The sequence below is a fragment of the Xiphias gladius genome, chromosome 16 (assembly GCF_016859285.1).
Source record: "Xiphias gladius isolate SHS-SW01 ecotype Sanya breed wild chromosome 16, ASM1685928v1, whole genome shotgun sequence".
Classification (NCBI taxonomy): domain Eukaryota; kingdom Metazoa; phylum Chordata; class Actinopteri; order Istiophoriformes; family Xiphiidae; genus Xiphias; species Xiphias gladius.
The window spans coordinates 23,124,793-23,141,103 of record NC_053415.1 but is presented as its reverse complement, the minus strand read 5'-3'; the positions used below and the strand labels follow the sequence as shown (position 1 = coordinate 23,141,103).

Genomic DNA, 16,311 nt, shown 5'->3' with positions numbered 1-16,311 from the left:
AGCATTCGTTTCGTTGGACAGTATATGGAACATGTCAAGTGAAATGGCTTCTGCTCCTGCCTGAGCTGCAAGGCTCCACCATCAACCGGTGGGGAAAAACTGATCCGTTTACCCGTCCATTTCTGCATGTACCTCTGTATGATGATACTTTTGGTGAGGCCATAGTCAAGGAAGAAGACTCGGATACTGGCCAGCTGGGTGACTTTGCAGGCTTTCACAGCCTCAACACAGCCGTTCTGCAAGACTTCTACCACACTGGCCCGGCACCAGAGTCCCTCCTTCCACTTCACAAAGATCATGGCACCTGGACAGGAGCAGAGGAACAAAGGCCGAATCACATGCTTTTACTCCACTCTGGGAGGATGAGTGGTGTGCAGTGCATTCATAATATTATTTGGTGGGAAACTCAAAGTTAATGAAAGTGAACACAAAGGAGTGGAATAGTATAATCTGTTAATCTGTTATCATGGAGAAGAAAATAAAAGCATTTTTGTAATGATTAAAACTGTGTTTTTTAAAAATATTATTTACAACATAGATCCAGCCACATATAGTCAACCTCTCACTAAATTCTTAATCAATTAAGTGCACACACACCAACTAATTAATCCGTCATCATAAATTTGCAGAGCTAATAAACCTAATAAACATTTTGTCTAATTAGCTCAACACTAATTACGTGAAATTTCAGCCTTTAACCATTAGGAATAACATTAACTTTCATTGCCATATGCTTAAACTTATTTCCTCATCATTTCGAGGACAAATGCACACACACACACTCACATGCACAATCACACACACACAGACACATATACACACACCAGTCTCCACTGTGTCACTGGAAGTGAAGTGGCAACTATCTCTGCAGCAGAAGTGGTTGATCTTTTTAGACAGGCTCTCGCTTTCCCTCTTCTCAGCCACATAGCGTACGTAGAAGTGACTTGGGTTCACAACGTGGGTCACCACCACCCACTGGGTGACTAGGTATTAAGGGTAAGAGAAGGATGAGACAGGGAGAAAAAAGGATGAGAAAACAGGAAAATTTAATCAAAAGCGAGAAAAGAAGGGATGGCAGGGAAGGTGCAAGGGGATAAGAAAGGAAATGAAGGGAGCAGGAAAGGGGAGGAGAGAGGGGAAGAAGGGAGAAAGGAGGTTAGAGAGATGTACTTGGCCATATTACCAGGTTGGATGAGAGACAAAAGGAAGAAAGCAGGAAGCAAAGTAGAAGAGGAAGCGTGGGGAGGAAAGAAGGAAGAGAGTGACAGAAGATGAAGAGGAAAATAAGGACAAGGAGATAAACGTTTTGAGATTGGACAGTCGGGACGGGAGGGGGAGGACAGAAGAAGAGGATGGATAATGGAGCGAGTAATGTCTTTTGTGTTACAGAATGAGCCTGGAGTGCTGTATTATGGGTTGTTTAAAGTCTGACTGTATAAACAGCCAGGCTGCCAATGTTCTACCCACCTGTCCGCAGTGTGTGTTAAGAAAGTGTTTTCTGCCACCCCATATTACATGTATTGCAACCTTTTTTTAAAATATTTTTTAAAATTCACTTAATTTTTAATTAAATCTTGCAATAAATTTAAAGACTTCAAAGACAGTGTATGTCTTACAGCTATAGCTAAAACAGAAAAAGTCGTTATCTGAGGTTTGTCTAATATTCGCACAATACTGTATGTATAATATTAATGCAACTAAATGAAAGAGTTGCCTCTCCCTACCGTTTCTCTTGTTGCCAGAAAACTGATTTCTCCTTATCCTTTGGATTCTCCATTTGTCATTAGCCAACTCCGGGCCAGTGGGTGGGAGAGCTGCAGGAAGATACAAAGCATTGAACAAAAATAGATTAAAGCTTCTCTCCTGCGTCCATCATAAGCACTTTAATGTTCTGATTGGATCTGACATTATGTAAGTGAGATCAAATAGGCACATATGACAAAGAGCCACACACAGACACAGACACAGACATAGACACAGACACATACACACACAGACACACACACACACCGTGCTCTTGTCGCTCGTCTAAAAGCTCCTCGATAATTACGTCTGGAGTTCCAATGTCTGAGCCTGAGCTGTGGCATGAATGGTTGGACCTGCGGCGAGGTTTTGGGCTTGGAGAGGAGCCTCGCGACAAAGGACTGCTAGCTCCCGCGCTCCCCTTGTCTTGTTTTTGTGGGGTGGGGAGCCTGTTGCGACTGGGTGGGATACAGTTGCTGTTACTGCCCTCTGCATGTTGCCAGGGTGACTTTCTGTTGGAGCTGCCCGGCTGGTAGCCTTTGGGTGGAAACTCGGACAAGCTAAGAGGGAACAGCAAGAGGACTTTGTTTCAGAACACGGAGCCATATAAAAAAAATTAAGAATAATTACACATAATATTTTGTGTAATACTCTCAAAAATGATATGACTTATCCTGACAAACACTACTGGCTGCAGATGCAAAATTACAAGATTTGAGGCAATTACAGGATAGGGTACTGCTTGTATTGGGGTGTAGTATTTTCCCACTCATCAAATATGTTTGGGAACAAATTCAACATAAAATATATTTATACCTATTAGTCACAGATATGGTACAAAATCAAGAGCTTCTCCCAAATACAGAGGGCTGCATTTATTAGTGGAAATCTGAAACTTTGCCTATGTTGAGATGATACACAACAGTATTTGAGTTAACCTAAAAAAAGATCAAAAAGGTACTTAGTACTTAAAAACTAATACCACAAACACCCTTTAAAAGTTGTTTTACTGTAAAACATAATATTTAAATGCATTTTAGCCACTCCAGTTGATAAAAAAGGAAAAAAAGAAAATTTAAAAATGTTTGCATGTTTTAAGATGGAACAACAAACACTCATTTGAACAAAACAACCTAGAGTAAAACACTGTTTCACGTTGTTAACGATGTATTGTGATATCTGAAGTGGCACAGAGGAGACAAACTCTCCTCATGACCACAACTGGTAACTATGGTAAAGACAGCTGTAGCAACATAAAACCGGCCGTGGGATCATGTTCTCTGTTGAGGTTTATAATTCCGGTTGTAGGAAAAAAAAAAAAACAGGTAGGGCTTTTTGGCAGTTTTCATCCCCTGGCCCAAATTAATCCAAATGACATACTGGAAGATATTTAGGGACTCACTGCTTTGGGTTGCTAACTTCCACCTTCAAGGACAATGCCAGACTCTGGTTGTAACCTTCTGACTGGAAAACACAGCTAGAACACAAATATACACACACAAACATACATACTCAATCAAAATTAATAGTTATCGAGTCAAAGCTTGTCACTGCGATGTTTGTCAGGCCCCCCATGCTGCACGCATCTACAGCACCCAAAAAAAAAAAAAAAAAAAAGTTACAGGACACAAGAAATGAACAGTGGCAAATACATCAATATTTCAAATGCAGTTATTTTGATATTTAAAACAATTTGTTTAGCTTCTACAGTAGCTGATACAACAGTAAAAGAAGTTGTTTACAACATTGTACTGTTTATCGTCATTTATGCGTGTCATGCGCAAACTGTTGCAGTGGTGAAAAAACACTTTTCAGAACAGAACACGAGGTCTACTATAAAACACTGCACACAATCATCAGGTGACAAACCGCATTCCAGAGCCCGTAGTAATGCATTTCATATTGAAGGACTGGTTAACCACAGGGGCCTTCAACGTCTCCAGGACCTATCACACACACACACACACACACACACACGCGCGCACACACATGCACACACACAGTTTACCAGCCTTTTTGTGTCAGTGGTTTATATTATTATCTGACTGTGCATTGTGTGCTTACTAGGAAGGAACTGTTTGGATGTATGTAAGCATAACATTTCATACCTTATCCAGGGTGCAGTACTGCCCTAGGAAGGGGACACGGCGTACTTCTCTGGCCATCTGCATGGCAATCTCCAGGGCCTTCATCCTCTCCTGGACACGGCATACTTCAGCTTGGCTGGTGGAGAACTGTGCCTCCAGTTTTGTCAGCTGACTCAACTGCACATCCCTCCTGTTGAGGAAAGAAATTACAGGCATCAAGATGTCGCTTTACAGACTTTCTTCAGAGAACCTTTTTAAGAAAATCAAACAATCTGAGGAGAAGCTAGCGCTGTGTGCAATGTCTTCTGGTTTCATAATTAGAATCCCATCATAAAGCTTTTACTATTTGAGTATATTTTGGCTGTTTATATCCATACCACTTTTGGATTGCATGCAAAGCCTTGTCTGCAGCTTGCTTGATCTCCACCTCCAGCCGAGCTCTCTCTCTCTTCACCTGTTCTGCCAGACCAGTCGTCAAAGTCTAAACAGATGAAACGCACACACGGAACACTCACTTTTGCTTTTACTGTTTTTTTCTGACATGTAGGAATGTTTTTTTTTTTTTTTTTTTGCCTCAAGTTGTGTGAAGTTTTTGGACCTAGTGCAGCTTTCACCTCATGGATGTGTTCCAGCTGGGCACGATTTTCTGCAGCCTGGGCCAATGCCTCATCCACCGCCCTCTCAATCTTCTCAGGATCAGCTGGCTGAATAAAACATAACCAGAATCTTAACTCCGCCCTCCCTTCCAATTTAGTTTTAGAGTTTAAAGGGTCCATAACCAATATTTAACTCTGACAACGTATCAAATGACAATGATAAAACAATGTGGCAATGCAGATACTCAAAGTATAATTTGAAGCTTTAGTAACAGTTTGAACTCTGATCAGACATTCTGCAACACCAGTATACCTTAGTCAGCCAGGAATTTTTATCTCATCACAGAGTGTCCCAGGAAAACATTTCCTAAGCTACATCCTCCAGGGAACCCAAGACTTTCCCACGAAAGCCAGGACGACTCATAAATCTTTCAGGGTGTACTTGGTCTCCCCCCCAGGGGTGGCTTCCCAGCTGGACATGTCCAATTATCTCAAAAGGAAGTAACTCAAGAAACATCCCTATCCACATCACAAAGCTACTTTTAGTATTTCATTTGACTTCTCTGAACTCTTCAACTTTTCTCAACAGTTAACGCCAGACATGTATTAGCCGCATGTATCTGTAATAATCTTCTTGGTCAGTGGTGAAAACCTCTAACAATGTGTGTTGAGTTGCACATAGACTGAACGGTTAAATTTCACGGCAGTCTAGTGAAACCGATTGGTGCAGTGACTGAACCAATCCATCTGTCCATCTCCATCTTTACTGGACTGCCAGTAACAAAACCCTGTGCTAAAAGTTGCACACTTGGGCAACATCTCACCCGCAACACACAATAAGCAATTTACCTTTTTCACTCAGGCTTGGGCTGTGTGACTTGAAATATGCAAATTGTCAAATTAATTTAGACAGGCAGTTTGAACATTAACAGAAGGGGCTGGCATGGCAACTTTTCATTCCCCTGTGATTACCCAAACATACCTGCTCCATATTCTCGGTATTGCCATCAGATGAAGATAATTTGTTCCTTCTGCGATTCTTGGATCTGTCACACTGGAGGCTTCAGGAGATGACAACACCAGAGAAATGATCAAAGTAAAGACCCGCTCTCTTTTAAAAATCTACAACACAATCTGATTACACGAGGAAGAGGAAAAACTCTCTTTTAAAAAAATGTATAAATATATATATATTAAACTACATACGTGTCAGTAGTGTGGTTCAGCTTAACAATTACCTTTTCATCTTGTTCATTTTAGCAGTGTAAATGAGGCCAATTATTCTGCTGTCTTCCTGCAGATGATACACCCCACCTTCAGGAAGGGTCGACTCAACCTGCAGGGAGGAAACTTTGTTTGTCATTATACCAACTGAACATTTTCAGCCTTGAACTTGACACCAATCACAAATTCTTCAGCGACTTTTCATTAATTTCCCAGGCAAAATTGAGCAAATGGCTGGCTGTTTACCAACCAAGGTGGCCAGCAAGGACAAGGTTTGCATTTTATACCTAGTCACACAACAAGGCACACCCCATATTCACAGTTTGACGATAATCCGCCTGCTGGAACAGGCTGAGGTGTGTTGCATAAGGCCACTAAAGCATTGGGAAATTCTTCAGCAGCCTTATGACAATACCAAGAGCCCTTCGAATGTCGCACCTCTGGCCCCGCTGTGATCTGTTCCTACTCTAATCACAAGGGTGGATGATATGACAAGCGGCAAGAGGCTGCATCTGGAGTTCGCCCATTTTCCTCATCTACAAATTCCAGGACCGTTATTTAAACAATTTATGATGAATATCATCCAGTTACAGATTATTATGAGAACAAACCAGAATTATCAACACAGCTTCATGTGACTCCTTTTTTTTTTTTTTTTTTTCCAAACTATGAGAAACAGGGATTGACCCTGAATGAATTTAACCCACTGAGTGGTGACCTGTTACACTTCCTTTGGTCTACACTTAAGTCATGCCGCTCTCTAGCTAAGGCAAGGCATGTTTACTTGTATTGGGCTTTACCTAAAGCATTACTTCAGTTACAAGAGTAAGATCACTGGTGGCTTTACCTCACACTCTGGGCATCTAATGACTCTGTCACATTGAATGGACCGCAGACAAGACGTGCAGTAGATGTGGCCGCATAACAGCACACGAGGGAGGTTGCCGTCAACTTCGTCATCTGAGAAAGAAAACAAAAAACAAACACACACATACAAGCACCATAAAGACCAAGGCAATGTCAGTGTAAATGATACATACAAGAGCGTACGATGTAGATATTTGCTATTGCGGTGAATGGTCACTGATTCCTACACAAATAAAGGGGCCGGTTATGTTCTTTTCTCCCTGACCACGAAAACATCTTTATATTCAATATAATCCATATCTGACATGTGTCCAGCTGTTAATACTGCACTGTGGTCGGGTACATCCAAGCGTTTCAGATATTCTGATAAACATGGTCCACAATCCCTGTACAGCCACAACACAACACAAATTGGCGGCAGACACAAATTTGTCAAAGTCTGAAATTTTCTGATTTAAAACTACAATTCAAGTCAGCGGCTTTGCCGAATCAGACCGTTACCACAGAAGCAGACGGTGGTAGATCATCCCGAGACAAGGGCCTAAAGATGTTGATGTTGCTCCTTTTAATGTTTCCAAGAGTCGTTTTACATGTGAATTACACGTTTCATGCGTACTTACAAGTTTTCACCACACTGGCGATTTCATCCGAGTGTGTTTTTAAAGCAGCAATATATGATCAATGCCAAACTGAGTAATGAAAAACAACATTGCTAGTTTACTGGCATTAAATCCAACTTGGCATCACTGTTAAGCTGTAAACAGATTTAATTTAATTTTAAAATAAAACTTGTACTATTTTCCATAGACAGAGTACAATTTCTGTTCAGACAAGACAACAGTATGGCAGAGCAGCAGAGAGCAGGAATAGCTGGTGGGGTTAATGAGTGTAAGCTTCATGCATCTGATGCATTTTAATATCAGAGCTGCAACAGGAAAACCGTCTGCAGCTATTCTGACAATCGATTCATCGTTTCACTAATGTTTCATGCTAAAGCGCCACACAATCTCTGGTACCGTTTGTGAGAATTTATATTACTACCACTTTACTTTTTGTTTGTCGATGTTACGTGTAGATAAACTTGAAACTATTTAAGATTTTGGGCCGCTGGTCAGACAGAACAGAGACATCTGAAGACATCGCCTTGGACTCTTGACATTTCGGGGACTGACCCGAGAAGAGAATCCGCAGACCAACTGATAACGGACGCGATGGTGAGTTGCAGCCTTACTAATCTAAACCTTTGAGGAAAATCTTGAGGGAAATTTTCTAAAGGACGTTGTCAACATACTTGAATCACGGGTTAAACACCTCGTCTGCAGCTGCACTAGTACTCGTCGGGGAAGCGTGTCAATGCTGTCGCTTTGGCGCGACGTTTTTAAGTCTGGCGCTGGGCGCTGGGCGCTCTGGTTCAGGGTTAGCTTAGCGGACACGGAAGAAACCGCAACCTCTGAAGACCTCGGCCAAGACAATTGTTATCTAATAAGTTGTATTCGTCGCGCTGGGATGTCAACGCCGGGCTCAGGGGGTGAATTTGGCCCGTCCAGACACCCGCCGGGACGCGGTTCGTTACACCGACTAGCTGCCGCTAGCTAGCAGACGTCTTTTAGCCGACGACATCTTCATTTGTCACAAAACCCGGAGCGTTAAACCGTAAGAAAAAAAAGGGGATGTAAGTATCCTACCGGGCAGAGTGAAGGCCTCTCCACATAACACGCATACGACGGCGCTGGGGTTGTCCCGTCTGTCCATCATTAATGTCAGTAAAAATGATTTTTTTTTTTTTTTTTTTTTTTTTTAAATTTTTTGTCCTAATCGATGAGCTGCAGGCGGTTGTCTTTGTCACGTGACCACGCAGGTGCGTTCAGCGTCCTCGGAGTTTGCCCCTTGAATAACGAAGAATATTTTACTTTAAATCCCATTCCGATTAATTCCGCCTCGATGCTTTTAGTGTGTCTCGTCTTACCGCATCAGGTAAAATCCTCCACGTAGATATAGTCTCCAGATTTTTTTTTTTTTTTTTTTTGGTGTGTTTTGTTTAGCTTATTTCGCACTTATTTCCAATGTGGCCCTTGATGTAAAAAAAAACAAAAAAAACAATCCATATGCCTCGGGGACATATTGCCATCAAATTCATATAACAAATAAAATATGTATAATCAGCAATAAAATCAACAATAAAAATCTGAATGGAATCATCTTTACTGGCCAAGTATGTCTGTGCATACAAGGGGGTTGGCTCTCAATGTACTTACACACAATACACAGCACCAATAACATGGAGGTGTACGTGGACGTAAAGCAAAAACAAGGACAACAGATGACTATTATTCACAAGCCGGTAGGTGAGAAAAAGTTGGCACATATAGAGTTAAGTAAAAGATAAAAATAAAAATACACACATATGACTGTTAGGTACACACACACACACACACAATAAAGGTGCATGCCTGCAGCAACGGCCATGGACACAGCATAGCCCAGTCAACCAGTTTCTGAAGTTGTAAAGGACAGATCACACGCATACGACGAGCTACACTGAGCTGCAGTTGCATGGCTGAATCCCTCAAACGCGCCCACTCCAGCTGTTGGAATTGCTGCTGGGCCACCGTGTGCCCTCGGGCTCAGGGCCAGCACAACTTTTGTAGGTTTTGGAAAATGCTGGTGACGAGTTCATGAGTATGTGGCAAGTATTGTGCCAATGAATCTGAAGTTTTTATTAGGGTCTAACCACAAAACTCTTTTCATCTCATCAGCACACATCCTGGGTTTTGTTTTTGTTTTGTTTTTTTAGATAAAAAGCCCTGATGTGCAGACATTATTTAAAGCCGAATCTGGACACCAGTGATTTCCAATCAGGGGTATCTGTACCCTAGGGGCAGTAGTGGGAAGTCACAAAGTATATTTACTCAAGTAAGAAACACAGAAGGACCACTACGAGACACAAAACTGCCAGAAAGAGATGCAAACAGACCGCAAAGAGACAGAGGCGACTAGAAAGAGACACAAAATAAACACAAAATGGACTCAAAACATCTGCAAAGAGACACAAAACCACCAGACGCACACACAAAAGCACAATATCCATAATCTGGCCGTGACTGAAGTATTGATGTCTTCTCACTCATGGCAGCTGTCCCATATATAAACATCAAATACAAATTAAAAGCACCCATCGAATATATTTTTTTTTCAGCATCTGTTACAAAGATTAAGGTCAGTGAGTCACAGCTAATAATTTCATGGGTCCTAGTTATGTAATCTTTTTTGTGGACACTTGAGGGCGACAAAGGCTAAGGCAGACGCACAGAGATGGCGCATGAGATGATGGGTTTGCAAAGGACAGCTGAAAAATTGTACCACGGAGCTCTTCGTACGTGCAAATATTCACTTGTGTGTTCTGTTTTTGATATGAACCATGTGAGAAAGTCTGAAAGGGGATAAATTTGAATCTCTGGCATCACGTTTCACCCTACTGAACATCACCACTCGTTGGAGATATGCAGTTTGACATCCCTTTGTCTTTGGATCTCTGGGTTAAGCATTGCAGGTGACGCTGCGATGGTTATTTTGGAAGATGTTTATGAATGCAAGGAAAGCTCATTGAGTACCAATGTGTTTAATGTCCCTGAACTGAAGCTATAAGCTGAAACAGTATGAGCTTGCATCATTTTAACTGTGCTTTTAACTTGTTTTTATTTACTTGTATGTTCTTTATTGTTTCACTGTTTTATCATCTATCATCTCTTTTATCTGTCACAGCACACATTCCTCTTGCCTTGTTGTGGTGTGTGATATATTCTTTTGTTTCCTTCTGAGCCAATTGCAAGGCTCCACAGCAGGCCTGACGGCGGCGTGTCGGTCCTCTCCTCCATCTGAGCGCAGCTGCCAGCAGCACCGCCGCCTGAGGACAATGGCCAGCCGCCCAGCGAAGCAGCAGTAACCGGGAGTGACAGCCAATGGGGAGCAGGGAGGCACAGACATCAGATGGTAAAGGTAGATCGTCTAGGAGGCTATGCAACACGGTCAAAACTTTAACCTTCAGAGAGCGTTCGCTCAAATCCCTGGAGGGGGCCATGAGAGTGCAGCGCATCAAGGGGGTCTTTCCGTGTAGAGATGGCAGGATGCAGCCCCAAAGAACAACTTGAAATACATGTGTTTCAACAGTACAACTCCCACCTTTGTGTAAGTGTCCAAATGGATACAGCTGCTGGCGTTGATCTGAAGTGAAAGTAGACCATCTCTGTGTGAGGTGTCAAAACGCCTGCAGGTATAAAGTACATCTGTCTGCTAATAAGAGGCAGGAAAATATTCAAGATCATTTAACACATTGGCCCAAGGAAGAAACGGAACACTTTAAATGTATCTGGCATACCCTCGTCTTTATGACTAATGTTAACAGTACCTTCCATATACTACAGTATAGATGTGGTGTAAAAACAGAACAGACAAACATACAAAATAAAAGAATGTGCCTTCTTTTGTTATCCTGGTATTTGTTTGATGTACAATAAATCCAAACCAAAGACTAAACGGGATATTAAATTCACCTATGAATTCCCTATTTAAAAGAACCCTATTCAGTTCACGTTCAAATCTTCATCCTCATTAATTGGTTATTTTGTGTAATTGGGTATTTGAGTTGACGGATGGATAAGGAGTGAAAGTAATTTATGCCCAGAAATGCATTTTCATATATTTGTGTGTGTCACCAAGTGTATTTGATGGATTGTATTTGCCATAATTTAGCATTTCCCCTTGTGAGGTTTTACAATCACTTGGTCTTCACCCCTGGTTTTTATTTCACTTTCCAGAGCAAAGAAAAATGAAGCCACATTTTCATTTCTAACGGAATCTAATCAGTGACAAATCTGTAAACTTGTTTTATACAGAGAAATCGCTACCTGGACTCTGTACAGATTTTGTGAACTCTATGTCAAACAAAAGAAATATTTTCACCATCCTGCGCTCCGCATTCCAGCAGATGGGGAGAGTGTGGAGCTATGTATGAATCTGATTAAGGCACTGAAGGAATCTGGACATTGGTCTTTACCAGGGCAGGATGATCATAGACGGACTGGAAGGGGGGCAGGGCCAGCTATGTGTGTGTGTGTGTGTGTGTGTGTGTGTGTGTGTGTGTGTGTGTGTGTGTGTGTGTGTGTGTGTGTGTGTGTGTGTGTGTGTACTAGGGTGGGGGGTGGTAGACGTGTTCACTATGGGTAATGAACCAATCAGCGGGCTGCCCAGGAGGGGATGTGGGGGTGCCGGTCAGGGGAATGGGGGTTGCCCCTATCTTTCCTCTTGCCAAATGTGGGTCACCTCCCATCCTCGGGTGATTTCCCCTTGTGTTTCTCTAGGAACAATAACCCTCCCTCACCCCCCAAAACCCTTATCAAATAGCTTACTCATTAGCGATGTTCTTAATTAAGCTGCGTTGTCTCGTTAGCTCTCTCCTGATGTCTGACATAGGCCATGTACAACCATCCATCCCCTTTATTGTTATTATCCAGCTATTTCCTGAATCACTTACTGTGGGTCATCTCATGTGACAGGAGAGGATGTCTATTAGAAGCCGTCTATTTGTGTGTACCTCAAAGGCCTTATTAAAAAAACAACAACCCCCTTCCTACTCCTTTGTTTCCCTCCTATGGGTCGCACAGTAGGGGTACAGGGTTGGAGTACTGAATTTATTGCATAGACAGCATGCACTCTAGAAGTCAAACGTCTTCTGAGAACCATCAGAATGCAGTCAGATGAATCTTTAAGGTACATGGACCGGACCGTTTAGAAAGAGTGGATTAACCTGGATGCTACTTCAGCAAACGTCTGACATATAGATTTTTTTCCATGGAAGCATCATGGATTTTTTTTTTTTCCACTGAGGAACCTTTTATCTTCCTTTGACCCCCTAGCTTTGCGAGCATGGTGAGTTAACAGCCTCTTAGCTCTTTTCAGGTTGGGTCCTGGCCGTCTGAAGAAAATTAAAAAAAAAAAAAAAAAGGAAAGGTCAGCAGACACACAAGGGCCCAGGAGACTCATGGACTGGCTTTAAGTGGTTGCCCCCTGCAGGCCATTTGGTCACAACATGAAAAGAGCAGGGGCAATGGCAAATGACACTCGCTTTATACCTTCCATAATCTCTTTGTCCGGTCAGAGAAAGACATGCCATTACACAAAGAAGAATGATAAGCCGGGAGTGAGAGAATTTGCCCCTTTGAAATCAGTGTAACAGCTACCTACAGGCCAAGTCACTTTAATGCCCTTAATGTGATACAGGTTGTTTCACACATTTGTATTATTTCTCTGTCTGCTTTCTGTCTCCGAAGTCAACTTTTATTTTTGATTGGTGGATATCTGCCTGAGAGTAGTGGTTATAATTAGATCCAGGTCAGCTGACACAAACAGACACAGGGCTGCTCTTTTGTAATGGGAAGTGACCGCATCAATAAACATGATGCACAATGATGATAACTTTGGGGGTGGGGGATATTTCCTATTTGTTCACAATATGCTCCGAATGGACCCATTACATTATTGTGTCCATAGGTTACAGATTTCTGAGGCTTGTGGCCTTTTCAATAGCAGCTTTTGAGGTCTTGGTCTGTCTAGCCTACTGTAAAAAGGTTGAAGTCTCGTCCAATCAGACTTTGATTTTCCTGTCTGTCTTTTTCTAGATTTCGAAGCAATTTTCTATCACTTGTCCTCACTATTTAGGATCAGGAACCGCAGATATACAGTGAGTCTACTCACTCCACTGTTGGAAGAGTTAGAAGAGAGCAACCATTACCAATCGGGCGATGTATGACGAATTAAAAGAAGAACCTGTATGAATGAGTAGTGAGTAAAATGAATAGTTTCAGACAGGGCACAAGGGGTCACTGGAAGTTGTGGTGTGAAAATGATGCGAATCATATGCTATGGACTTTGCACTCACCGAATTTCAACGCAGCCTATGGGAGATTTTGGATACTGTGCTCAAACAGTTGACCAGCAGTGCGCTCCATCACCTTCTTTAAAACACCAAATGAGGGAATATCTTTTGGATGAGTGGTGTTCATCCCTCCAGTAGAGTTCCAGAGTCTTGGAGAACTCCGAAGCTGCTCTGGAGGCCTGTGAAGGCCCAACACCAAACTAAGACGAATAAAGATTCCTCCTTCAATTTGTCAACTTTCTTTGAAATCAAACGTGTTTCTAATATTCTGTGTACCTGTTATACGCACATGGAAATTAGGGGTGAAATGGTGAGCAAAACAGTCAGTATTTATCACAGGACTGTTGTATTGGATTGCTTTACAGTGTTCATGAGTTTCTGTTTTTCTGGTCACTCAGGGTACATCAAAGTCTGCGGTGGTAATCCTGCAACAAATCGGTACCAGCAGCTCACGTCCCACATTAAAAGAGGGCACCAGGCCACAGTAGCTCCAGCTCCAGCAGTCATTAAAAACAACCCAAAGTCGGGGATACTGCCTGTGAACCCATTGTGTCCTCGGTCACCCCCCCCCTCCTGCTGCCGCTTTCCCCCCTTTCTCACATTCACCCATACCTACACATACATTCACATGTGCTTGATGACTCTTGGTCATGCCTCCTTGCACCCTCAACTCTTCATCCTTTAGGTTCAAAGGATTAGTTAAGAGGCGGCAGTGGTGGTGGAGGACGGGGTACCAGTCGTTGGGAGTGACTTGAAAAGCCGGTGCGTTTCTAAGACCAGCCTTGCCGCCTCTGTGTCCTAATACCCGTCGAACATCACACGGATCCACATCAAGGGGAAGAATTGAGAGAGGGTGGGAGAGAGCGAGAGATCAGACCAATCGGGCTGCTCGTTAGCCCGGCTCACGGATCGCTCTGTCGCTGAGAATTTCACGACTTGTCCATCCTCAAAAACGATCAGCTCAACACCACTGCCACTCGGCCCTTCATGCCGCTGCCTTTGGAAAAGCAGGTTGTTTAGAATGTTGTGTGAGTTGAGGAGGGCTGGGTCTAAATGGGGCGGGGACTGGGTGATTTTGTTGAGGGGGGTTGAGGGGGTGAGGGTGTTTTAATAATAAGCCGAGAGCAGTCTATGTTACAATTATCTCACTTTGCTGCACTTACAGAATGCTTGACCTGCTTCTCAGCATTGATATGGCACATTTCTCAGGGCGAGGGGGGGGGGTCAGCAAAGAGGGTTTGGATCCACGTGGGGGTGTGTGTAAAAGAGAGATACTTTTGACTGTGTGTGTGAGAAAGAACAAGTATAAGTGTGATAGTGTGCTCTTGTATGTGTGTGTGTGTTTTTTTTTTTTTACCTGTCAGCTGCCCTGTGGTGGGGCTGAGGCCGTGAGAGCCTCGATCCTCCTGGGTGGGCGGTAAGAGGGGTGGAGAGGTTGGATAGAAGGCAAAGTTAGTGTTGGCTGATTTACCTTATCACAAGACCCAAAGACCAAGAAAAAAAAAACAAAAACAAAAAAACCCCATTAATTTGAAAGACAAAATACTAATAGGCCAAAATACACATTCATACTGTGAGAACAACTAAAAGGCTTTGCTAAGAGAGTAAAAAAAAAAAAGTAAAAAATAAAAACAGAAGAAAAGCAATTAACAAAAACATATGGTGTCTTCGAGTGATATACTGTATAGTGGTGTCTAACCATGCAGATAGTTTTGGTTTTATATATATATATATATATATATATATATATATATATATATATATATATTAGTTTATGCATATGCATATTCCATACATATACATAATAGACATATACAGTACATACATGTACAGTACATACATGTCATACGCACATACACACACACATTTTAGACGACACATACGTAGACGTAGACAAATGTGACTGAGTTGAATCAGCGTATGTAGAGAGAAAGGTGAACAAGGCTAAAAAAAATCATGAAGGCAAAAACACCATCAGTGTGTGGAGGTTTGGGTCGGATCAAGAGCACTGGGCACTGCACCAGCACCCAGAAAGAAAAATTTTGAGTGTCCTTCAAAGATCCTCTGGTCTGCAGTGCAGACAGAGTTTAGCCTCCACACCCATCAGGCTATTATTTTCTATCAGGAAAAGATAATTGCTGGGGCTGCTGGTCAAGGCTTTTGTTCTAAACGCGAATACAGAGATCACCTTTACAGAGCAGCACTGCTTTGGTCACAACTTTGCTCATTTAATGCCTTTCATTTTTTTCTGACTTTCTTCTCTGCATGCTAAAAAGTATAAAGGCACTATTCCTGCCAGCACTGCAGAACCAAGGTGTTAACTACAGCAGTGAGGACCATTTTCAAAACGAAACAAGGAAAATATTCCAGTAGCACTGAAAAAGCTACACAGGCTTTATTATGGAAATTATGAGACACAAATGAAAAAAAATCTCTCCGTCTCTTTCCACCCAGGCTTTGCCATCTGACTGATGGTACCATGTACCGCTGGCAGATTTCTGTTTGTCAGGAGGCGACATGTGTCAGGGGACACGACTTGACTGGGACGCATTCCACCGTCAGGTCGCTGGCACTGACTGAGGAACCGCTCTCCCACCTTCATTATTCCTGCATGAATCAGATGGAGGAACAGCTGCTCGGGTGACTCAACTGGAATCTTAAAACAAAAGAACTTTGGCAAAGAAAGAGCAGCACTCAGGTCTTCTTGTAACATGTGCTGAAGTATCACCGTGTGGTTCAGCTGTTTTATGCACATGTCGGTTTTTATGTTGTTTGTGCATGTTTTATGTTTTTATCGTAGGCTGTTTAAATGGTATTAAAGTTATGTATTAAATAATTTAAACCAAGACTACAGAACTGTATC

The 16,311-nt window shown here is 42.4% G+C and overlaps 1 protein-coding gene and 1 long non-coding RNA gene across 7 annotated transcripts in view; one reads left to right on the top strand and one right to left on the bottom strand.

Moving 5' to 3' along the window:
- rnf17 (ring finger protein 17) overlaps window positions 1–8,325 on the bottom strand; it is a 26,337-nt gene extending 18,012 nt beyond the window's left edge. For all 6 annotated transcript variants that reach the window (XM_040149130.1, XM_040149131.1, XM_040149133.1 and 3 more), the window contains exons 1-13: window positions 8,203–8,325; window positions 6,498–6,610; window positions 5,665–5,762; window positions 5,409–5,487; window positions 4,445–4,534; window positions 4,208–4,311; window positions 3,852–4,020; window positions 3,613–3,689; window positions 3,146–3,220; window positions 2,011–2,303; window positions 1,725–1,814; window positions 825–983; window positions 133–304 (exon numbers count right to left, since the gene is read on the bottom strand). In XM_040149130.1, coding sequence (XP_040005064.1) covers window positions 133–304; window positions 825–983; window positions 1,725–1,814; window positions 2,011–2,303; window positions 3,146–3,220; window positions 3,613–3,689; window positions 3,852–4,020; window positions 4,208–4,311; window positions 4,445–4,534; window positions 5,409–5,487; window positions 5,665–5,762; window positions 6,498–6,610; window positions 8,203–8,272 — 1,589 coding nt within the window. In that variant the 5' untranslated portion in view covers window positions 8,273–8,325. The remainder of the gene's footprint in view (window positions 1–132; window positions 305–824; window positions 984–1,724; window positions 1,815–2,010; window positions 2,304–3,145; window positions 3,221–3,612; window positions 3,690–3,851; window positions 4,021–4,207; window positions 4,312–4,444; window positions 4,535–5,408; window positions 5,488–5,664; window positions 5,763–6,497; window positions 6,611–8,202) is intronic.
- On the top strand, window positions 7,369–16,311 carry LOC120801850. The gene is made up of 3 exons (XR_005709144.1): window positions 7,369–7,731; window positions 10,337–10,513; window positions 15,903–16,311. It is a non-coding gene; the product is annotated as an uncharacterized LOC120801850 (long non-coding RNA).